This window comes from Chelonia mydas, chromosome 13 (assembly GCF_015237465.2).
Source record: "Chelonia mydas isolate rCheMyd1 chromosome 13, rCheMyd1.pri.v2, whole genome shotgun sequence".
Taxonomy (NCBI): Eukaryota; Metazoa; Chordata; order Testudines; family Cheloniidae; genus Chelonia; species Chelonia mydas.
The window spans coordinates 11246765-11270949 of NC_051253.2; the positions used below are offsets into that span (position 1 = coordinate 11246765).

General features: G+C 44.2%; 1 protein-coding gene across 1 annotated transcript; it reads right to left on the bottom strand.

The window, feature by feature from the left end:
- Positions 1–99: 99 nt before the first annotated feature.
- On the bottom strand, positions 100–21152 carry NPEPL1 (aminopeptidase like 1). The gene is made up of 12 exons (XM_037915780.2): positions 20940–21152; positions 18474–18659; positions 16576–16746; positions 13678–13767; positions 12754–12835; positions 12375–12517; positions 11169–11246; positions 6973–7073; positions 5277–5400; positions 3365–3541; positions 2239–2349; positions 100–999 (listed from the first exon to the last, which is right to left on the bottom strand). Exons 1-12 carry the CDS (start codon positions 21087–21089, stop codon positions 841–843), a joined length of 1572 nt encoding a protein of 523 aa, XP_037771708.1. The 5' UTR covers positions 21090–21152; the 3' UTR covers positions 100–840.
- Between the last annotated feature and the right edge of the window lie 3033 nt (positions 21153–24185).

The following is a 24185-nucleotide window of genomic DNA, read 5'->3' on the forward strand; positions in this document are numbered from 1 at the left end:
AGAGCTGGGCGTGAGAACTTGCACAGCGCAGTCCATTCAGACTCTCGTTTGAGGAACACCCAGTACTTTCGGAAATACAAAGAATGCCATGAAGTTCCATGTTGGGATACACAAATGGCTTTAATAAACTCAGACCATGCATGTGCGAAGCAGACAGAAGCAAGCAGCCACTTTGCTTTGTAAACCAAGTTTATTCATAGTCCCACTATTTCTTTTTTTCTTTCAAAGTGAGTATGTTCTGTTATCTGAAAGAGTAAGAGTGACATGGAATTGCGTTTTGGCCCACTCTTTTGTTGATTGTAATGGTCAGCAAAAGCTTAATATGCAGGTTCTGCCCCTTACTAAAATAAAAAGCCTTTTCCCATTAGACCGTCTTTGCTGCTAAGCTGAATTGCCATGGAATAAGCCGAGCCTACAGTGGTTTTTTCTTCCTCAAATAACTCTGTTGTGAGAAGCAGTGGGGCCTGTAAGAATCAATAAAATCTCATGGAAAGTAACAAAGGAAATCAGAAGGCCTGGTAAGCAAGAGTTGCAGTGGCTTATTCATGCATTAATGCACTGAGCAAGTTTTGAGAGGTGCTTTAAGGAGGACATTTCCCTCCCTCCACTAAAGCTAGCAGAGCTCAGAGATTGCAAGGTCAAGGTTGTTCAGCAACTGTGTGCACACATAGTTTAAAAAACAAAAGAATAGGCCATTTCATCAGAAATAAGTAATCGATCTCATCATGACAGTTAAAAAAAAAAATGGCAGTTTCCCAAATGTGGTATTTTCTTTGCTGCAGAACGGATCGGTGCAAGGTGAGGTAATACAGGCGCCCCATCGGTAAGTGCTGGGGAACATTAAACAAGGCGTCGCCTTTTAGAATCTCTCTCCATCTCCTCATCTGGAGAGTCTCCATTGCATCCCAGAGGGGACACCATGTTCAGCAGAGGATCTTCGGATGCACGGCCAAACAGGGACAGCAACAAAGCCACTCCATAACCAGTAGCTCGTTCGCCCTAGAAAAAAATGGGTACACTTCAGATTTTAATATCACTTGGGTATTGCACTCATCCTCACTCTTTTCCAAGGAGAATCCAGGCACATCCAGACAGAGAGCTGATCCATGAGTCTGCTCACATTCTTGGGGTGGCATTTTCCAGAGTGCCTAGGGAGTGGGATGTCCAACTCCCTTAGCTGCTTTGGAAAATCCCACCTTTTATGCCGCACTTGGCAGAACTCTGAAGAAGCTGGCAGCGTGCTCACAGGCAGGCATTTCCGAGGGATCCTGCTGAAATGAAAGTGCTAAATAAGTGGGCACCACACATAAAGGAGAAAAACGGAGAATCCCACTAATACTTTAAGATATGCAGATGTCTAGAAACATACACACTACTAATGCAGAAATCCCAGTCTGCTCTGTAATAATACAAATGAACACAGCACAACATCCTTTACAATGATCTTTAACATCAAAGCAAGAACGTATTCTATGAAACTGATCTACAGATGAGTTGGAAGTAGTACATGGTTGCTCTATAAGAGAAGCCTCCTCTGTTTCTCTGGAACTGTACTCTGTGGGTTAAGTTACGGCTGATATTGGTGAGTGGGTGAAGTTTGCACTCTACTGTAGTTTAGTAGGAGGCAGAGTACAGTTGATTTGCGTCAGAGAGAGACTGACAATTACTGTGATGTGTTTATCCTAACCCCTCTCACAGCAGAGAATCCACAATTCAATACCAGAGAGGAAAATCCAGCTGCACAATTTTGTTTTGTTTTTTAAAAACAGCAAAGCAGCTAGTTGGTTAGCAAGAGAAGAATGAGGGTGCAAATATCTGCTGAGGCATTGGGGGAGCAGATAGAGCCCCACAGAAATTTGACAGGCAACCCGGACAAGACAATCGGGAACAGACACAACAAAGCAAACCACCATGAGAGGATATTGGGCTAAATCACTTAGCACATGTAATGTACTCATTTCTTAAATCTGTAGAAGGCATTTAGTTGGGTTAAGAAAGCACATGCTGTTGAAATCAGAAATTAGACTAAGTAACATTTAGAGATTTTTTTTAAAATAAAAAACCCAAATAAGTTGCCAGAATAAAGCAGTTATCTTTCTAAAATCTAGATCTCTTTGTACAGTCATTACTTCCTACAAGAAAGCTTTCCTGTCTAATTCCCCCACCCCACAGCAGAGAGCTCTGCAAAAGCAGCAGGCAGGAAAGGTGATATTTCACACGACAAATGAACATACTCACCGCATGGACAGGTGCTGCAATGTCTATATGGACCCAGACACCAGACCAATCGAAACCAATGTGAGACGCAATAAAGAGCCCAGCACAGGAGCTGGGAGTATTGTCTCTGTCCTGGAGAAACAATAAAAAGTTTGTTTTTGTGAGATAATTTGTCTTTAAAAATATTATTTGTCTAAAAATAACTCCTAACAATTTCTTTACATTACCCACCATTTTAGAAGAGGGGTTCTCAACCTTTTTCTTTCTGAGGCCCCCACAACATGCTATAAAAATTCCACAACCTGTCTGCGTCACCACTGTTTTTCTGCATATAAAAACCAGGACCAGCATAGGGGGCAGCAAGCAGGGCAATTGCCTGGGGCCCGTCGCCACAGGAGGCCCTGTGAAGCTAAGTTGCTCAGGTTTCGACTTCAGCCCCGGTGGGGCTTTGGCTTTCTGCCCTGGGTCCCAGCAAGTCTAATGCCGGTCCTGCTTGGCGGCCTCCCTGAAACCTGCTTGTGGCCCCCGGACCCTTGGCTGAGAACCACTGTTTTAGAAGACAATGTACAAATCCATCTCTCATAAGGAACTCTTAAAAGCCGTAACTTAAGGCTGGCCTTAGTATATGCCAGCAAGTTCTCAGGTATGCAAGAATGAATTAACGCCTGCTGCTCCTTTCTGGAGTTATCGGCTCTCCCCACTCTGCTGTGTTTTCTCCTTACCTCCTTTCCCCTTACTAAACAGAACCATTGTACTTTTACTGGGGCAGAAGGGGTGGGTTACACAGCCATGATGCATGTGGTAGTTAAGACGGCAATGCAGAATCCTCCATCACACCAATTCCAACCCCCAAAACATTTTGGCACTTGTTTAGCTTAGATGTACCAAGGTCAACAGCTGGAGTCACCCCAGCCAGACCTGAGGCCCAGCCTTGCTCCCTTTGTCAAAAACGGAGTTGTTTGCAAGTGTCAGTGGCAGGTAGGTAGGTTTCTAAAAGCTTTTATTAACTTCCCATACATCATCTTTGTATCTTCTAGCCTATAACTCCTACAACTGGTGCATTATGCAGAACATGCACCGGGAGTCTGGCCTGAACAATTCTGATTGAATAAGGGAATAAAAAATAATAAAAAAAAAAACAACCTACTGCCACAGAGTTCTTCATATCAGCTACAGCAGAGGTAAATTCACTAAAATGGAGCTCAGGACAATACACAAGAGGATGGACCAGGTCTCCGCAGTTCCTGCCAGCTATAACACAGGCCTTCTCCCAGTCTTCATTGTTGGTGAGGACAGCAGCATGGTATTTCCCTGTGGCAATTCCCTAGTGAGGGATAAGACACAACCGGGTAGGATTAATATGGGTTTAGTCCCAAACTCTTTAGCGGATGTGCTGGATAGAACAATTTTCTGCTCCCTACTTGGCGCTAGCAGTTGCCTGCCACGGAACATGGCTATCAATAAAATTCCCACTTAGAAAACATATCTGAAAACTAAAGAAAAAGACTGAGGTGTTATAAATAAACAGAGGGGTTCTGGGCATCATCAAAACATTTTACATTTCTGATAAGAAATCCATTTCACAGTGAAATATTCCACACTCATCTGGGCTAACACAACAGCAGACACACAAACATCTCCCTGGGGTTTCATAGCCAACAAACGATACGGCCGTATGACTACACTCCCCATGTTTGTTGGTCCAGCAATGAATAATAAATAAGATGGCTCACATGCACACAGAACCAACCTAGGTCAACCACAGATAACATGGACCCTGTGAATGCAGGACCCTTCATAGGAAAAGTCATTTCACCCTAGATCTGCATTTAGGTCTTGGATTCGACCTGAAACCTAGAAGCCATATGTTGTTAGTGTTTTCCACACTGGTACCATAGGGCAGACATAAGGCAAGTTTTCAAAAGGGCACTGTTACATTGGCATGCACAACCCCTGATGAATGCAAACAGCATGCTTCCAGGAACTACCCAATTTTTTTTCAATGAAGACTAATTCTACCCCCAGACATCCAGGCTAGATCTCATCACAGGAACTACTGCCTGTCCACACCATCTTCTATAAAAATGTTACAGTGGTTTACAAAAGTGATATTTCAATGTCAGTTTTTACCCTTTTACTAATATATACTGTGTGTAACATATGCCCTACATTATATAACATACTTTGTAAATCAAGACTTTGCCAAATGATTAACTGCAGATGCCGGGCCAGATACTCAGCTGGTGGAAATCTACATAGCTCCACTAACTTCTAAGGAACTAGTGTGATTTACATCAGCTGAAGGTCTGGCCCACTAATCTCAATCTCGTATAGAACTTCCAGCTCTTGCAACTGTTAAACAATATCCAGCTATAGTTACAACATCAGCTAAAAATGTGCTAGGCCAAGCACAAAGTTCTCTTACCCGTCCCTGTGATGATTATAAAGCCTAACAACATTTCACTCCTTCATACAACACATGTCTTGTGCCTAAGCCAAAGGGATGAGCCAAATTTGCTAGGCTGAATTTAGAAACACCCATGTGTTCACCATTATTGATGGTTATTACCTCCAGCTCAGTAAACCCCCCAGGGACTTCAATGGGAACAGGATCAGACCATGAAAACTGACAACAGCATCTTAAACACTGGTTCAAGTTCTCTCAAGGAGAAATTGATAAAACTGTCAACTTTTGAATAATACTGGAGCATTTACATGAGTTTCATTTGTGTCTGAATAAACTTCATTTTTTTACTCAATTATGTATGAGATATAAAAGCCCACAAGGTACACAAACCATGTCTGACTAATGTAGTTATAAATGTAACATGCTGGCAAAGTGTGTCGTATTCCCCTCTGGTGGCTGGTTCATGTAGAGGATAACAGCCTTTTACTGCTGCTAGCTAACAGAATTACTTCTCCAGATTAAGTTGTAGAGACCTGTGGTTTGTAGCTAAAAGTGCAGCTTGATGTCTCCACAGACAAACTACAGTGGTGGCATGGGGCCGTTACAATAAAAAGCTGTCCTCCAGCAACCCAGAGGCTTTGCAAACAAGTACCTGAGCTCCGGTGAGAGTGGCCATGTCAAGAATGATATCAGCTCCGAGATCCTTGCACGCATATGCGACTCCATCAGCCAACACCAGCCTGCCCTCTGCATCAGTATTGTTGATTTCCACAGTTCTAGGAAGAAGACATGTTATTTAATGCAACAACGCTTCAGGTTGGGAATGACGTCTGCAAAGAGATCCTGCTCAGCAGCTCTAAGAGCCAACACTGCTGCAAAGCGAAAAATATAAAGAAAATGCATTTACTTCTTATTTGAAGCAAGGGACCCTTTCCTTTAAAGTTCCACAACAGGGCGTACCTGAGCGACTAATGCTGGCTTTATCATAGATCCTACAGTCTACAGAGCAGGGACCATCTTTCTATTGGGTTTGTAGTGTCTCTCGCACAATGGGGCTGGGATTTCTAGGCACTACTGCAACATAAATAAGAATATACACGAACAGCAACAGCTACCTATCTTCAGCTTAAAGAGCCCTAAACACTCAGGCAATCCTAACCTATTACTGGAACTGGGACTCTACAAAGCCAGGGTGAAAATGGACAAAATCTGATGCTGTTCTGCTCAGAGGGGAATCAGATTATAACGATATCTTACAACGGGCTAGCCAGAAGAAAGCATCCACTTCTAAACACACAGGAAACTCACAACTACGGCTATGTGAAATAGTGGCATCAGGATTTGACGGGGGGGGGGGGGGGGGGAATGAAATTAGAGGTTTTTGCATTTTCGTTTGCACTCAGAAAAACTGTCATTTTCCAGGGAACCTGTAAAACTTTGAGGGTCTCCCCCGCAGCTGCATCTCAGGGAAAAAAAGTTAACTCTTGTGTGAAAATGTTCTTGTGAAATGGTGAGATTTCATGCAAACAGCTCCAAACTTTCAGCCAAGGACACAGGTTGTGATGTTCTATTTCATACTTTTAGGGTAGTCGCTTTCCCAATGTCATTTCCATGACTGCTCTTCAAAGAAAAGGGTGATATTTGCTCTCCCATTCAATGCTAAAAGTAAGCAGTGAATAAGAGTAGCTTTAATGACAGAACAGTTGTCTGGGAATCAGGTAAGAATCCTTTATTATCGAAGCCCATTTCAGGACTTAATGAGCAGATTTTCAAGATACTGATGAAGATTTCATTGCAAAGATTTGTCAAAAAACCTGGTTTAATTTTTTCAGATTTTGAAATTTCAAAATGGAAAACGAGGATGAAAATTGTCATTTTCCATCCCCATCCCATTTTTCAACCGGCTTTAGCTGACAGAGATGTAACATGAGATTTTTACAGCATAATATTGCGTACAATAAACACCTCATAACCATCTTTTGTTTCTTTATATTCTCCAATTTAAAACTTGCTGCAGATGTTAATATTGTTTGATTTATTCTCAGTTACTTAGGTAAGGTAGCGTGGATTTCATTTGGCATGTGGCTATAGCAGGGAAATGTATCAATGATACGAGCATTTATTATTTGTATTGTGGTAGCATCTACAACCCTCGTGCTGGATCAGCACCCCATTATGCTAGCTGCTGTACAAACACAGAATGACAACAATAAAAGGTCCTTGCCCCTCTAAGAGCTTACGATATAAGAAAATAGATTCTACAGCTATACCTGTTGTTCACTTGAACAAATAAAGTGGAGAGACAAAGCACTACTAAACAGGTCTATGAAAGGGACGGACAATCTTACTTTCCCGAGTAAAGAACATGGATGTCATCAGGTCTTGTTGAATTAGGCCCAACAGAATTTTCAGCCAAGCAAAAAACAGCATGAAGATTGTCTTTAAAGCCCTGTAACAATAAGAGGAGAGATGCAATTCAACATAATGTACATAGTAGTTTACTGGGACTGAAATTAATGAGGGATTATGGCTTTTAGATAGAACTATTACCATGAAATGCATTTATCACATGCAAAATCTGGGACAAGTGGCTTCTAGCCTGCAGCGGATATCAAGATATGTAAACTCACTGGAGCAGGGACTATCTTTTTGTTCTGTGTTTGTACAATGCCTAGCACAATGGAATCCCGATCCATGACTGGGGCTCCCAGGTGCTTTGGTAATACAAATAATTAAAAAAACGACAGCGTACAAGTACATTGATTTGTAGCTTCTGAGTTTTCAGTGGAGAGATAACAAGTAACCTAACAGAAGGAAAGCAGCACATGCTGAGAAGAGAGATCTTGTGTATGTGTGTGTTAGGGAGGGGAACTAAAGCTTTTGCCAGCTGCATAAATCACTGAATTCAGCCTCTTTCACTCTCTGGCACATAAAAGTTTAGTCTGTGTGGGTGTCGTTTATTTTGGACTGTTGTTGGGTTGAGTGTGCGGCGCTGGTGGGCTGTGATATACAGGAGGTCAGATTAGATGACATAGTGGTCTCTTCTGGCCTTAAACTCTGTGACATCAGAATTAAAGTGTCTTCTGTTCAAGATGTCTGCATCAACAAAGCTGGTTGAAACTTTGTGAAATTTGATTCTTTGATAAAAATAATCTAGAAGTTTTTGCAAATTAGTTTTGCTCTTTTTGACCAGCAACTTCCAAAGCCTATTGAAGTTGATGGGTGTCTTCTAACTGACTTCAATGGGCTTTGGATCAGGCCCCTGCTAACACAAGCTCCTTATACATAAAACCAGAGTATTATTATGTGAACAACAGTGGTGCAGATTTTCAAAGATGTGCTACTGCACATGTTCAACCTCAATACAGCCATAAAGGCATCCTCAGAACACAGAGACTAGGGACATCTGGGCCAATATTTCTAGCTACTTAATCATCTCTAGCCACAAATAAAAGATTCAGATAATAAATCCTTTGAACATGACAATCATAAAGACTTGTGACAGCATGTTAAAAAGTAGTTCATGATGAATGGGCTTTTATTTTCCAATGCTTGTGTTTTCTATTACTTCTGTTTTACTCTTGAGTGATGCCAAAGACTATAACTTGGGGGCCTTTGATAAATTGCTCCCATCCCTATCACTTACGGAAATCTCAGGGAAAAGCCTGTAGTAGTTATGAAGAAGGACAGATACAACAACAGTTGGTCTACAACCATTTGTGAACTGTAAGCCTTCTAAAGAGGAACCCTAAAAGAACAACTGCCTGACTACGTGGACCCCAACCGGATTGAACCAGATGCCAGAAGAGATCTGCTGGAAGGTCGATTCTCCAGACAAGCTGAGTGACCTTACTGCCCATTATCTGTTCATTGCCCTGCAGGGCCTAGTTATAATTAACAATCTCCCTGTAGAGGACATGCCAATGCCTCCTGACTTTAAGAAATTCCACTATGGAGAGTTCATTTGGAAGACGACTGGGAGTCCTAGAGTATGGAATTCACGTGTGTCAATGCACCACTTCCCATCCCATACCACTCTACTGCAGGGTTTCCTCACACCTCAACGTCCATAAGAGACAAGATACTTGTCCATCCAGTCCACAGGTCCGATCCAATACAGCAATTCCTATGGTTCCCCCACTTCTAAATGGTACCATAAGGTGTCTCACAGCAAAAAAGAATTATCACGGTGTGGTCTCCTATTTTGCTGTGAGCTACACGGCATACTCTTAGGAGCTGGCAAATAATTTGTATTTTCCATTCCCTCTTTTTCTCTCTTTCTCATTAAGTCCCACTCTGTTTTTTTCTGGTTTATAACCACTTTATATTTGTATTTTGTTTGATGACATTTTAGAATATATCACTGTTTTCATGTGTACAACATGCCGAGTACCCTGGGATGGGGGGCCTCTTTTTAGTGGGGGAGAAGGAGGAAAGCGTGGCAGCTGTGTCTTAATAAATAAATAAATCTGCTTTGATCTCCTTTCACAATTTTCAACAGCACCAGCTGCTTTTAAAAGAAGCAAACTCTCGGTTGTGTCAGAGGTCAGTTTCACTAGGGATCTTTTGATAAGCTTCACCTGCTAGAGACGCCAGGACTTGCTGAGCCAGCTCATGGTCTTAAGTCCAAAGGGCTAATCCAAGAGTTAGATTGGCTCTTTGTACGTTGTAAAATAAAGCCAACAACCATTCCTACAAATGGACGGCAGCCGGGAACCATCAAATAACCTCACACACAAGAGCTGGGGTACTTTGCAAACAAAGGGATACAAGAGACACTGTGCTAACCAGAACCCCCTGCTGGGCAAAGTTGGTCTGCATGACAAAAAGCTGTTCTATTCATGTTCCATAAAAGGAATTCCACCAAGCGGGTGTATATTTACTCCTCTAAATAGGAAATGCAGCTAAACTAATGCTGAGAAAGGGGGACATTCCATCCCATTATCAAATGTCCCCTGACAGATGACTGAATCCTGTTGGTTACTTTTGCAGGTTCTACACGTTGCTTTTAAAATACCTTAAATGAGTAACAAAAATGAATACTCCTCTACTTTCCAAATTACAACTTTGAAGATAGCTTCTATTTGGGCTTATTTACCTTACATTTATTCTAGACATTTTAAAACTATGCAATAGGATCTCGGAGTTTAAAAATATGCAGGCCTGGATTTTCTGAGCAATACAACAGCCTTTGCAGGCTTAATTTGCCCAGACTAATTTTACTGCCATATTGCACAGTCATAGTAATTGTGTGTGAAAATGACCAGCCATTTCCATGCACATTTATCACGACTGCGAGCAATAACTGCACAAAATTAGGTAGCACATGCACTTGTAAATCTTTGGTGCACAATCACTGAGGGATAATTAGTATAAAACTAAGTCAAGTTGTCAGGTTGACGGCAGACATGGCTTTTGTAGTCCCATCGGAGTGCTGTGAAAATTCTGCCTTGTCTTTGGAATTGTGTGTGTGAGAGATTTAAACTATTTGAGGCATGAGAGTTACGTGAAGCTGCTAGCTCTGTAAGTTGCTCCTTGCAAATTTGCTTCCAACTGCAAGTCTCTGCAGATAACTATGAGGTTTATAGTCCCTCAACATCAAACGCTCCTGTTATGGCCAAACACACAGCTAAAGTCATAGTAAACTGCTGCGAAATGGAAGTTTGGCACCTGACCACCTCCTGGACAGATCTTCTCTTAGACCTATATGTTAATCCACAGCAGCAAATGTTCTTTGAACCCTAGATATTTCTTGGAAGCAAGGGTGGCTCCATCAGCAAGACTTACAGTGACTGGATTTGTGGTGAAAGCTGAATCCCTCTGGCAGCATCCACACTAGGTTTATTATTATTATTATTACTCAGAAGGGTTCCCAATATTTCAAGGTTTGGCTTTATGTTGGTCTCCTTCTACCTTCTGGCCACAACAGCAAACCAAAAGCCAGCTCCTTGTAAGACCATAAACTGGGGAAAGATAAGCCTGTTTTCCCAGTGTTCATACCTTATCTACCTGTTTGCTGACAATAAGGAAAACACCCAATGCCCTCACCTGAGGCAGATGATTAACAGCGTATGACAACACTACATAACAATAGTGCAGGAAGAGAAGAGCAACACTCTTGCATTGTTATGTAGTGCTAACACAAAGATATTATTCTTCTCAGCAACAGCAGCTACCAACAATTCTGCAGAATGGATGTGACCTAAGAACTAGCATCAATGAAATCCTCAGGATAGGAGCATATTTAACAACTTACATATATAGGTTCCGGTTTGGGAAAGTGGTTTCCCGAATCGGGGCCCTAGTGCTTTACAACATTAATTCCCAAGACCCGAGTGATGTATGTAAAACAGCAACCTCCCCATTTTACAGAGACAGGCACTGATCTGTAGCAAGTTGTCCAAGGCAACTAACAGTTAGAATTCTGGCGCTCCTAGGCCCCAGTCCAGGGAACGCACCACTAGACAAGACGGCATCTTCTTGGGAATACGTAAATTTAGGCAAGAATTCTGATCTAAGTTATGTTGACTAAGATTTCACTTACTTGCTTTACCGTGGCTTTGAAGGCACCCAAAACAGCAGCCGCTCCGCCACAGTCACGTTTCATGCCAGGCATAGTGGTCTATTTAAAACAGAAATATATATATTTTTGTGTGTGTGTGTGTGTTTGCGTGAGCACGAGAAGTCAAAAACATAAGGAAGAGTCACAGTTTTAATCCCTGTTAAAACTAGAATCTCTGATGCAACCTTACCTCTCGTCTTGTGAGGGCTTGTCTACAATACACAGATCAGGAGGGTCTCTCACCCTGTGTGAAATTACAATCACTTTCCAAAGTGTTAACTCTTGCTCTGCACCTTAAACTTTTAAGACACAAAACGTATAAATGCTATTGCTAACCCAGTGAAAATGAACCGCTTGCACTTTTTTGCTACACAAGCGAAGCTTTCACAACATGATCTGCATCCTCGACAAGCCAATTTTATGTTAAATACAGTCAATTCTCCAGACGTTGTTTCTGTCTGGCTCTTACTGGATCCTGTTTTAAAACTGAAAATACTAAACTTCTGTTGCTATTTCAGTATATAAAGTTAACAGGCTGCAATGTTCTCTATGCGCCTGACATGAGTTAAAGTTGATGAGTGTCTTTCCATTGACTTGGAAGGGCTTAGGATCAGACTTTGTGTTCAGGAACGAAGGCCCTTCAATTCTGGCTTTTTTCTAATGCAGCAAACTACTGCAGGAGGAAAATACCAGCAATTTAACTGCTTTGCCACATGTTCCCAGAATCTTATTTGCCACTTTCACCCTTATAACTTGTTTACAGATATGCAACCGTGCACATGGGAAGGATCGCAAGTACAAGTGTTTAACCCAAAAGAAAAACAGCTCATTTTCCATGGACATTTCTGACATAAATTATCCACTTCAACTTTATCACAAGCAAAGATGGAAGCAGGACACTGGGTACGTCTACGCTGCAATCAGAGCTGTGAATGCAGCACATGTAGACAGACCTGAGCTAGCTTTGACCCAGCGAGCACAAAAACAGTAGTTAAACCATGGGCTATATGTTCCTGTCCTGGGTATGTAGTGGAGAGACGTGCTGCGGAACGTGCTGCTGTAGCTTAACTGCTCTGGTCATTTGACATAGCTAGAAGGAAGCTAGTTCGAATACATCTGCATGTGCTGACTGAAGTGTAGACATTCCCCCAGCCACCTATTCTATCTACAGATACAGCATTTACATACCTTTCCCTTAATGCTGAGGCCTCCGGTGTCATACACAATCCCTTTCCCAACCCACGCAATGGTTTGTGTAGCACCATCCGGGGTGTGACTGAGTACTGCTAGGGCAGGTGGATGCACAGCTGCTTTGCCAACTCCATAGATACCTGGAAAAGAAAGATTGAAAAACCCGAGTTGTTGCTAGGGAACTCTGTGTGTGTGTGTGGGGTAGGGGGTGGGAATGCATGGCACTGTGTTCTGTTTGAACCAGCCTGGGGTTATACAGGGAATTTCAGGGCTATAAAATTGTGCCCACTTTGTATAAACAACAAAAGTCATAATGAAGTGGACACTATCCTGAAGTAAACTGAAGATGAAAGACTGAGCTTTCAGCAAGACATACCTCCAAATCCCTTCTCATTCAGCTCCTCATCACGAATAATGGTTGGAACAATCCCAAGATCCTTGCCAACTTTTTTGATTTCCTTTAAGGTTATCATAAAAAAATAATATATAAAATTAAAGAATAATAATTAGCCAATGTTGATTAGAATGTACATGTGTCTTTCCAAAGCTAAAGATGCCCACCCACACATCCACTGTGTGCAAAGCCACAAAACGTACAAGATCTTGGGCCTGATGCTGAGCTCTTGATAGTGTAATTCTTTTTACTTCAGTGGAGATACCACTGATTTATGACAGCGTGAGGGCTGACTCTGGCCTTTAAGTTCTGATCGAGAGAGGAGCTTTTAAATAGGAAGGTCAGCCAGCCTCCACAGAAGGCACTTGCCTATAATCAGACCACGATGAAACAGAGAAGGAAAGTTAATGCTCTCAAAAACTTTGCATAATAGTAAAATAATTTTCACATATGGCTCCTTTCACCCCATGGTGTCAGAAACACTTTACAGTGATAACTGAATAGCATTCCCTTTTCGCGGATGGGAAACAAGTGGCTAAGGGCCTCATTTCCAAAAGAGGGCAGCACCCTAGAATCAGTGGGAACTATGAGCATCCAGTGCCTCTGAAATATCAGCCTTAAGTGACCTGTCCAAAAATCACGGAACAAGCCAGTGGCACAGTCAGAAAGAGAATCCAGCTTTCCGGACTCGTGATCTAACTGTTTAACTGGGCTTCCCTCAAACTCACCAGTGCTCCTGAGCTGCGAAAGGGTCCATTAATGACAAGCCTCTAGCAGCTTCTTGGGGATGCCTGCCATCATTCACACTGCACAAGACTTCACTAAGAGATGCCAGCATTATTTCTAGACTCTGACATTCAAGACAGACTTCCAATAAGCAACCCTGTTGTAACGTGTATCACCAACCTCCAGGAAGCTGTTAGTGTTCATCTCATTGCATGGAGTGTCCACAATGCGAGCAGCCAGCCTTACCCCTTCTGTAGCACTTGCCAAACACTGGAAATAAAAGAAATGGAAGGCACAGACAAACGAGAGTTGGCTGACTAATTGCACAACGCTGCACAGAAATTGGGTTCAGTGTAAAGACAATGATGTGCAGTTCCCCGATTCCCAACTGCAACAGATCCTTGTTCAAGTCCAACACTCTTGCACTGCCTGTTCTTAAACTCCAATTAATTCTGCTGTGCCTTAAGGAAACTGAATTCCGTTTCAGCATGAATTGACAGCACAACGTAACAGTCTTTTTCACTGTCCTACTGAACAATCACAGTGCAATGTGAAGTTACGAATGCAATGGAGAGGGCATGAAACCGATTCATATAACCAAGGGCTCACATAAACGGTGGGCTGCTTATGCTGGAAGCCTGTGGAAATGATATAGTCCAGGGATTGGCAACCTTTGGCACGTGACCCGTCAGGGAAAGCCCCTGGCGGGCTGGGCCAGTTTGTTTACCTACCACGTCCGCAGTTTCGGCTGATCACAGCTCCCACTGGCTGCGGTTCACTGCTCCAGACCAATGGGGGCTGCGGGAAGGGCGGCCAGCTCATCCTTCGGCCTGTGGCGCTTCCCTCAGCCCCAATGGCCTGGGACGGCAAACCGCGGCCAGCGAGAGCCACGATCAGCTGAACCCGTGGACGTGGCAGGTAAACAAACTGTCCCGGCCTGCCAGGGGCTTTCCCTGATGGGCCGCGTGCCAAAGGTTGCCGATCCCTGATCTAGTTCTTTGGAGGGGAGGCTGTAGAGTTGATTAACTCTGGAGGCTTCAACGCTGAAGTTTACTATAGCAATACATTCTACATGGGCCTCCACCTTAAACCGGCCCAGACAAGGGAGATGGTGCAGAACAGAGCGGCCTGCCTGGTGAGTGGTGTATCCCAAAGGAAGCACGTGACATCAGTGCTCTGGGGTCTGCACGAGCCATCTCATATTTTCTGGGTTGAATTTACAGAGTGAAATCCTAGCCTCACTGAAGTCAACGAGAGTTTTTTCACTGAACTCAGTTGGGGAAAAGGTGTCAGGATTTCACTCTAGGGCAGTGGTTCTCAAACGTATTTGATCGCGCCGCCCTTCTGCGTGTCTGTAGTAGTTTATGACCGCTTGCCACCCAAGTACATATACTGATAAAAAAAAATCCACATGCAACTCACTAAATATCAAAGACAGAGAAGGTGCTGATTCAAACAGAGCCATTTACGTATACAGCAATACCATACCATGCCAGCCTTACTTCTGCACTGCTACTGGCAGAGAGCAGCAACTGCTGGCCGGATGCCCAAGTGTGAAGGCAGTGGTGCTACCAGCAGCTTCTCATATCCCCCGCCCCCCACCCGCAGAATGTATTCAGCGCCTCCGGGGGGGCCTAACCCAGTTTGAGAACTTCTGCTCTAGGGGTTGGTTTTGAGCCATAAAGCCTTAAGTGGCTTGGGCCCTGCCTCCTTGACGGGGTCCGTTTTCATTACTCATATGATAACACTTAGTCCTGCCATGAGTGCAGGGGACTATACCTCTCGACGTCCCTTTCAGTCTTATGATTCTATGGTTTTCTCGTTTGGGGTGAGGAGCAGCTGCTGTTACCCGACTGCCCTATATTGTACTATACTGTCATAGCAAAGATGCTCAGAGCTTGGGAAAGCCACTTTAAAAAAGAAATAAACACCACTATATCCTGCCCTTAGCCAGTCTATGAATACTTCCCTGCCATCCTCGCGAAAACTGATTAGCTGGGGTGGCATGACTTTGTGTTGTGTAGCTAATCCAGCTCGCAGGTCAGGGCAGAAGCAAAGGCAGAAGCTAGAAAAAATTTTAACTGATCTTCTGACAGGGACAAGCGTCAGCTCAGAGACACTAGTCAACCTAGGCCTCTTCTGCTCCATCACAGCCAAAAACATGGTTGAGAGGTTCCTACAACTAATCAAGTGATATGCTAAGTTCATGCTGTATAATACAGACTTGCAACTCAACTCTATTTCCCTAGTGCAGAGGTTCTCAAACTGTGGGTCGTGACCTCTCAGGGGGTCACAAGATTATTATATGGGGGGTCACAAGCAGTCAGCCTCCACACCCAAACCCCACTTTGCCTCCAGCATTTATAATAGTGTTAAATACAAAAAAAGTGTTTTTAATTTATAAAGGGGGGTCGCACGCATAGGTTTGCTGTGTGAAAGAGATCACCAGTACAAAAGTTTGAGAAACATTGCCCTAGTGTCACATTTCTGGCTACAAACTTTCACTGGGAGAATAAAACCATGAGGTGATGTAATGTCACATATAAATACCATAGGCCACATTCTGGCCCCAAAACATTCAGCTTCTGGTGACTTCAACGAGAGATGCACTTATGTAACCAATGGTAGAATTCAGCGTCATAAAAGCAGGATAAACTTACTATAACTTCCTTTGCCTGGAAACACATGCACATGCCTGATTCAATGCAATATTAGGCCATAGGTTAAAATCTATTACTTGCAACTAAGACAAATATTATAGAAGTGAAGTCTCTTTGTGTGATGTGTTTGTACAGTTCTCCGAGGACACAGCAGTCTGACCCCTAATTGAGATCTTTAAGTACCTCTGCAAAAATATCTTCAATATTACCAATTCTGAATGCTATAAAGTTATATTCACACAAGTGATAATAAAACTGAATTGATCTGTGACCATTTCTTATCTTGGGTGCTGCAGATATTCTACATTCATTAGATACTGAATGGCAATTCATATCAGTGTAACAGTTCTGAAAGAAAACTGGGCTGGATATACAAGGAGCAACGTGACAGCTAACTGAGGGAAAATCTGTAACTTACTTTAAGTGTTGCCACTTCTATGGGCCCATTGTTCTGTCCAACCAGGAAAAACTCCACAGTTACAGTTTTCTTCTCTGTGCGCCTAGAGGCACTGGACCGGTGCGTAAACAGTGGGAAAGCCCTGGCTAGCGCACAAGCCGAGGCAAAGACTTCAGAGCGCTCACAGACCATCTGAAATACCAGCAAGAAGACAAATGGGTCACAAAGTGTTAGAAGGGGATGAAACCGGATTATGGGGTCTACTATCCTTGATAAGAGTGCCAGTGACAGAAAAGAGAAGGAGCTCAGGCCCGGCCTATATGCAGACTTTAAACTAGTTGAACTATTTCAGTTAGGGACTGATTTTTTTCCTGAAATAGTTATACTGGTATAACCCCTCGTGTGGACACAGTTATACTGGAACAAAGGGGCCTTAGACCAGTCTAGCTTCTTCCGCTTCCCATACGGGGATAAGCTGTACTGCAGGACCCTGTAGCACTTTTATCCAGGTGTAAGTTATGTCACACTGGGGTGTGTGTACTAATTTAATTACATTGCTGTAGTCAAAGCGTTTCAACTTTAGTGCATAGTCAAAGCCTAAGAAGCGTGGGAACTGCCCTTCTATTTTCCAAGCACATTGACAGGAAATTACTACTATGACTAAGGCTAAATATTAACTTCAGGCTCTTGATACATGCAGTAGATTCTTGAAGTTTACACTAGGAATGGGAAATGGAAAACTGTTTTAGAGAAACGTTAAAAATGTTAACTCAGACAGAACAGACTTAGACCAACTGGCCTCCCAACTAATTTTTCATGTGACGAGTGCTGTAGATAGCCTAACAGTTTATCTAGAGAAAGTTTCATTACTGACAGTAACCTGAAAGTCACCTTCAAACTGGTCTACAGGAGATTCCTATCAAATTAAAAAGTCTCTCCAGTTGCAGCAGTTTAACTAAATCCTTATCTAGACTAGGATTTAAGGTCTGACAATAGCAGGTGTTAGCTAACACGTTTTAAGAGTCTAGTGTAGACAAGACACATTGCCTCTAATATGTCCTAACCTGGTTGTGTAGCATGTATTAAAGGCAGGAGGCTGCTTCTACATTATACTTTTAAAACACACTCGCTACTATGTGTTAACGTCACACCTTAGATCTCGTCTAGACAAGGCATCTATTGCTGCACACACTTTGTTTGGACTCTTATTCTAGATGAAGAGTGCATTCAAAAACAGAGTAAAAACCATTCTTAAAGTGATTTAGTTAAACTGGTGCTCACCTTGTGCACAGACTAGCTCTTCCACTTAGTCCTTGGCTAAGCTAGAAAGTTGTACCTCATTATGGGTATGTCTACACTGCAGCTGGGAGCATGCCAACAGCGGAGCAGCATGCCAACAACAGGTCCAGGGGGTCCAAGCGGGTTTGTACTCAGGTGGCTAGCCTGAGCCACTGCCCATGCTACCCCCCAGATACGCTGCTTTTTAGCGCATTAGCTAGAGCAGAGCTACCGTGTCTGTCTACATGCACTGAGAAACACCTTCCCAGCTGCAGTGTAGAAAAACCCTGTAACTATACCAGTAGAATTATACCTACGCAACCAACCCCTCCTAGCACAGATGCAGTCATATTGCTATGAAGTGCTATATATTAGTACAGCTAGCCCACCATAGAAAAGGGAATAAACTATGCCAGTATAAATCTTCTTTACGGTGGTATAATTGTGTCCACACTAGGGCTTTTATTGCTTTAACTGTTTTGGTAAAAAAACAAACAAATAAAAAACCCCACCCCTCCCTGAATGAAATAATTTTATAACTTTCAAGTACAGACCAGGCCTTCTACAGATCAGACTTCCTCGAATACAGGAAAATGCTTAACTTGGCTTTTTACCAAAGGTACTTTCTAACTGTCACTTACAACAATACATCTGTTGATGCCTCCTGGAAGACAGTTTCGAACAAGGCGGGTGATGAAGTGAGCCGCAGAAGGGCTATTGTGTCTGCTAACTCTGGAAGGTAAAGCAGCTACGGTGGCATAGTTCAGGTAGAGGGGACAGTTGTCGGTAGGATTTGGATTCAGAGTGCTTAATGCAGCCTGCCATATCTGAGAGGAAGAGAAAGGGAAACAGATTAAAAACAAAGAACTGCAGGACAACACTTTTCTATCAGTCTCACTCTTGGTATTTCTGATGGATTGCCCAACTGTAATATTCAGGTGTGGAAAGTGTAGAACGATGCACCTGAGTTTAAATACAGTATCCACTAGTATCCACATGCAGCTTTTTAAATGACGTTTTTATACACACAATTTAAATATGGGAAACCAATTTGTTAATCAGGAAGATACATACTTCCATAGACAGTGCAAGTTATGTTTGATACTACATTAAACATGGAAACAGGCCATTTTATATAATAGCTATTCAAAGCCTTTTTAATTAAAACTGTTTTAATAGTGATAAAAAGCTGGTTTGATTTATTAGCATAGAATATACAGCTATTTCACATGGCCATTTAATTAAAAAAGGAGATGAGAGCCAATTGTTCTTCACAAGAGACACACAGTCCAATCAAGAACTGCCACACATCTAGCAAGCTAAAAACCATAATGCAAAAATATTTGTGGTTGTCCCATAATTTTAAAAAAGTCATTAGGAGCATGAAAATAAAAGCAGATCTACACACTCCATCCAAACAGCTGGGAGAGGGGGGAAAAAACCACAGGATATGTTTCACCCTTTTCTGAAAATGCGATTTAGGTCTCAAACTTGCCTTTTGGCATGCAAGAATATATATTTCAATAATTACATTAGTTACAATATCCTCACCTGGCACTTCTAGAACACCTGTGACCTCAAAGGAACATAAAGCACTTTACACCCATCAAAGCAGAGGGAAGGTAAGATCGGTTCTACATTTTAAGTTGCAACGGTCCCCTCTGTGGGAACATGGCTAATCCCACAGATCTTCCAGCACAACAACAGACTCCTGCCAGAAGTTGCTGTCTTAACTGTTGTGCCTGGAAGCCCTACAAACCCCTATACTGGGAAAATGACCTGCCACGTGTCTCTCAGCCGGGAGGGGGGATTCCTCTGAGGAGGAGCTATTTTAAGGTTCATTTAAAGCATCATTCATTGAGAGGCAAAGGATTTTGCTTTGTGGGTTTCAAGGAGACACTTAAAATCTCATTTCACTTGAGAGGGGCCCTGCTAAGCCCTCCTTCCCCACAACACTCTGCCCCCAGCCCCAATCCCCTGAACGGGGCTGCAAGAAGCAAGGAAACCACACCACGGTCTTAGGCAGGGCTCTGAGGCCCCCTTCACCAGAAACTGCTCTCCTAGGACAGGCAATCATAGCTAGTCGCTTCCAGTCACAGCAACTGTATTTCTGCTCAGAAAACACATGAAGGTGCAGGGTCAAACACCCTGTGATTTCCTTCCCAGTCCCCACCCTGCAGTGGCAGGCTCAACCAGCTGCAAAGCCAGGAGATTAGAGGGAATGCAACTCACCCTGGAAGAAGAACGATGCTCTGAAGGAGCCCAGGCACAGAGGGATTGGGTAGAGACTACTCCCAGAAGGATGCTCATTCAAATGACAAGCCCCCCAGGGATTTTAGCCCAGGGGGCTTAAACACCCCGCCCCCAAAGGGGCACTATGCACCTTCCAGAACACCCAAGCCAAACCCCACTCCAGGAGGGAATCATGCACCTTAAGCCCTCCAGAGTCTCCCTCCACACACACACAAGGGCCCAATCATGCACTTGGCAGTCCGGTGGAATGAGTAACCCAGGGTAAAGCGCCGGGGAAAATAATCAGCCTTGACTCTAAAGAAACCCAGCCCTGGGCAGGGGCGCTGGAACCATTTGTAGAGTGGGGGTGCTGAGGGGCATTGAATCAAATTGCAAACCCTGTATGTGACGGAATCCATTTGAAGCCAGGGGTTGGGGCAGCAGTTCCTGCACCTTTGCCCCCGTGGAGTTGGGGAAGATCATACGCCCTGCGGCCCTGGAGAAAAGGGGCCCTAGAGAGGAGCGGGAACGTGCGTCCTGGCGCCCAGGGAGACAGCATGCACCCCGCAGCCCACAGCCCCGGGGGGGAGTAGGGGGGGATCGCGCATCCCGCAAGGGGGGGCACCGTGCACCCCGCAGCCCCGGGGGGGGGAAGTCGGGGGGGGCGCGAATGGAGCATCCCGCAGCCCCGGGGGGACACCGTGCACCCCGCAGCTCCGGGGGGGGAAGTCGGGGGGGGCGCGAATGGAGCACCCCGCAGCACCGGGGGGACACCGTGCACCCCGCAGCTCTGGGGGAGTCGGGGGGGGGGCGCGAGGGACACGGAGCAGCAGTCAGCGAGCTGCGGGGGAATCGTGCCCCCGGCCCGGCCTCACCTCCTCGCTGACTCGTGGCTGCAGCTTGCCCCGCAGCTGGGCCCAGGGCAGGCGATGCAGGTTGTGCAGCTGGCCCAGCACGAGCAGCGGGCGGCTCTGCGGATCCGCCTCCCCGGCGCTGGCCTGGAACTCCAGCTGCACGTTCGCCATCTTCCCGCCCGCTCGCCGCCCCGGCCCGGCCGCCTCCCCGCGCAGCGCCGCCGCGGGCGCCCCCCGCGGCCGCACCGGGCACAGCCGCGCTCCGCGGGGCGGCGCGGGGGCACGTCCCTCCCGTGCTTCTGGCTTGCAGCGCCCTCGCCTTGCCCCGGGGGAGGCGGCTGGTTAGGAACAAATAAAATCACCCCTCCCGGACCCCCCCCCCCCTTTTTTTGGCTGAAAAATTCTGAAATTCAAAATGACAAAGGCCTGGCTGGGATGATGTAGTGGGGTTGGTCCTGCCTTGAGCGGTGGATTGGACTCGATGATCTCCTGAGGTCTCTTCCAACCCTGCTCTTCTGCGATTCTATGAAACGTTTCCAGCTGCCCCTAGGCCAAGCGACAGGCAGCCGCTCAGGCTTCCTGCTGCCCGTGTGTAAGAGACTGGAAGAGGGGCGAGGGAGAGCGTCGCGCTGGGATGGGTTTGGAGAGCAAGAGAAATGTGTGACCTGCATCTGGCTGGGGAGCGGTTGAGCTTTTGCAGCCTTTGATCCCGGGGGGTTAAAGAGAGGCCTTTCTCTGGGGAGAGAGGATCACAGGTCAAGAAGGGGAAACGCCTTGGATGGTTTGACCACAAGGACAAACATCTGTGACAGCCTAAGACCACAACCAGTGATCAGTCAGCACACTTGGGCTAAGGGCAGCTGGTGGCTCCAAGAACACCCAGCCCAGAGGGTAGCTTGGGGGGGGTCTGTGAGTGGATAGGTCACTGCCCCAGGAACTCATAGAATCATAGAATATCAGGGTTGGAAGGGACCTCAGGAGGTCATCTAGTCCAGCCCCCTGCTCAAAGCAGGACCAATCCCCAATCAAATCATCCCAGCCAAGGCTTTGTCAAGCCTGACCTTAAAAACTTCCAAGGAAGGAGATTCCACCACCTCCCTAGGTAACACATTCCAGGGTTTCACCACCCTCCGAGTGAAAAAGTTTTTCCTAATATCCAACCTAAACCTCCCCCACTGCAACTTGAGACCATTACTCCTTGTCCTGTCCTCTTCTACCACTGAGAATAGTCTAGAAACATCCTCTCTGGAACCACCTGTCAGGTAGTTGAAAGCAGCTATCAAATCCCCCCTCATTCTTCTCTTCTGCAGACTAAACAATCCCAGTTCCCTCAGCTTCTCCTCATAAGTCATAACTGTGGGGCTTTGCTAGCAGGACCTACGCCAGTCTAGTAAGTGAAGACAGAGTGATGGGGGAAGAAGAGAAACATATCTGTGGTGTACCTTCAAGGAAGAGAGGAATCATTTAGAGAGGAAGAAGGGTAACAAGATGGAAGCTAATATAAAAGAACATTTGGGGTAAATACACATTCAAACATTTCAGAGTAAAAACAGATTGTGGACTAGTTTCCTAAAGGAAGTGGGAAAACTTCCTTGCTTGGGATATTTAAATACAGGCTTGATAAAGCAACATGGCCTAGCAGAGGATGGCATACATCTAGGGGGCTTCAGCTTTTCTATAGTGGGAGGGGATCTCCCTCCTATTGAGCTGGGACACCCTTCCAACACTATCTTAAGGGCAGAGTGGTCCTAGCTGTGGCCCCAGGCTGAGAAATCCTGAGCGAGATAATCTAACATGTTTTTGCATTTAATGTAACTTTCAATAAATATACTAAGATTTTTTTTTAAATGGTTTACTTATACATTACAAACAGTTCACAGGGTGAAATGGAAGAAAATGTACTGTACATAGTTGTTCAAAACATGAGATCCCTTGTGTTACACTCCACAGATTAAGGTAGTCATTCATATTTTGGGGAAATGAATGGAAGTTATTAGCACTGATTCCAGCTACCATCCACCTACAATGAAAAATATGCACCCTTTATAAAAGGAAGCACTCAAGTTACACATTCTTTGGGTTTTTTGATACCTTCTAACTGATGGAAATTGTAAACAGACTAAAAGTGTTAATTTCATAGGTGACTAATTATTAAATATAAATGGAAAGCTGAATTTTCCTCTTTGCATTCACAAAACCATAACTAAGTATCAAACCTAAATTATGTTTATAAAGGAACATGCCAAAAACCAGAAGAAATGGCCAAACTGTGCTCTAAGTTACAGCATGTGGATTCACTAACAGGAAACAATGTTCTCCATGCTCCACTTTTAGTAGTAAACTATGTTTAAACCAAACATATTGGGGTATATTTTCATCTCTGCATATTTGGTCAGCTGGAGATAGACACAAATGGGTGGAGGGTCTACATATCAAAGAGGGAGTGGATTTATTTATGGTGGCAAAGCGGAATGTAAGTGCAAGTAAAGAGAAGACATTTAAAAAGGAAAAATTTAGGCTGAATACCAGGAAAAACTTCCTTATGGTCAGATCTTATTAGGCTGTGGGACAGCCTCCCAAAAGGAAGTGGTGAATGCCTCACTGCCTGAATCCTTTAAAACTAGCCTGGATACAGAAAGTATATTGTAGAGAACAATCCTGCATTGCTTGGGAACGGACAGGATGACCTACTACATAGGTTTAGCGATATTACTGAGCCAGAGAACATACTCCACTAGGGATTCAATTCTATCCCAATACACATGGACAAATTATGGTGGGAGATAGGAGAAATAGGAATAAACAGGAGTATTTTGGATTTAGACATTAAAACAATCTACAATTGGAAAAGAACATTAGGTCATCTAAGCCAAATCCCAGGATGTTAACATGCTCAATAGGTAAGATTTGGAATGGGTGAAAAGCACTGATACTTAAGGCTCGATCCTACCTTCATTGAAATCAATGGTAAAGCTTGCCTTGAGTTTAATGGTGCAAGATCAGGGTCTTAATCAAGGCTCTGGACTGGCTGCAAGTCTAATCTCTTTCTAAAGCCTTGTCTATGCCGTGAAAATTTCCTAAAATTTCTGCCCAGCCCCCCCGCCATTGGTTTCTAATAGCATTTGCACTGGTGTTAACAACGGTGAGAGCCCTAGCACAGACAACTAAAATCCATGGCCACTGCAATTTTTAACCTTGTGCCCGTTCAATGGTGTTTATGGAATCAAGCAACTACTAAAGACTTAAATGACAGGTTTCAGAGTAGCA

Excerpts from the sequence above, each read along its gene's own strand:
- NPEPL1 (XM_037915780.2), bottom strand. The coding sequence starts at position 21,089 with ATGGCGAACGTGCAGCTGGAGTTCCAGGCCAGCGCCGGGGAGGCGGAT. Across the intron at positions 16,747-18,473 it reads GCATCAACAGATGTATTGTT|ATGGTCTGTGAGCGCTCTGA; the intron begins GTAAGTGACAGT and ends CTGGTATTTCAG. Across the intron at positions 12,836-13,677 it reads ACACTAACAGCTTCCTGGAG|GAAATCAAAAAAGTTGGCAA; the intron begins GTTGGTGATACA and ends ATAACCTTAAAG.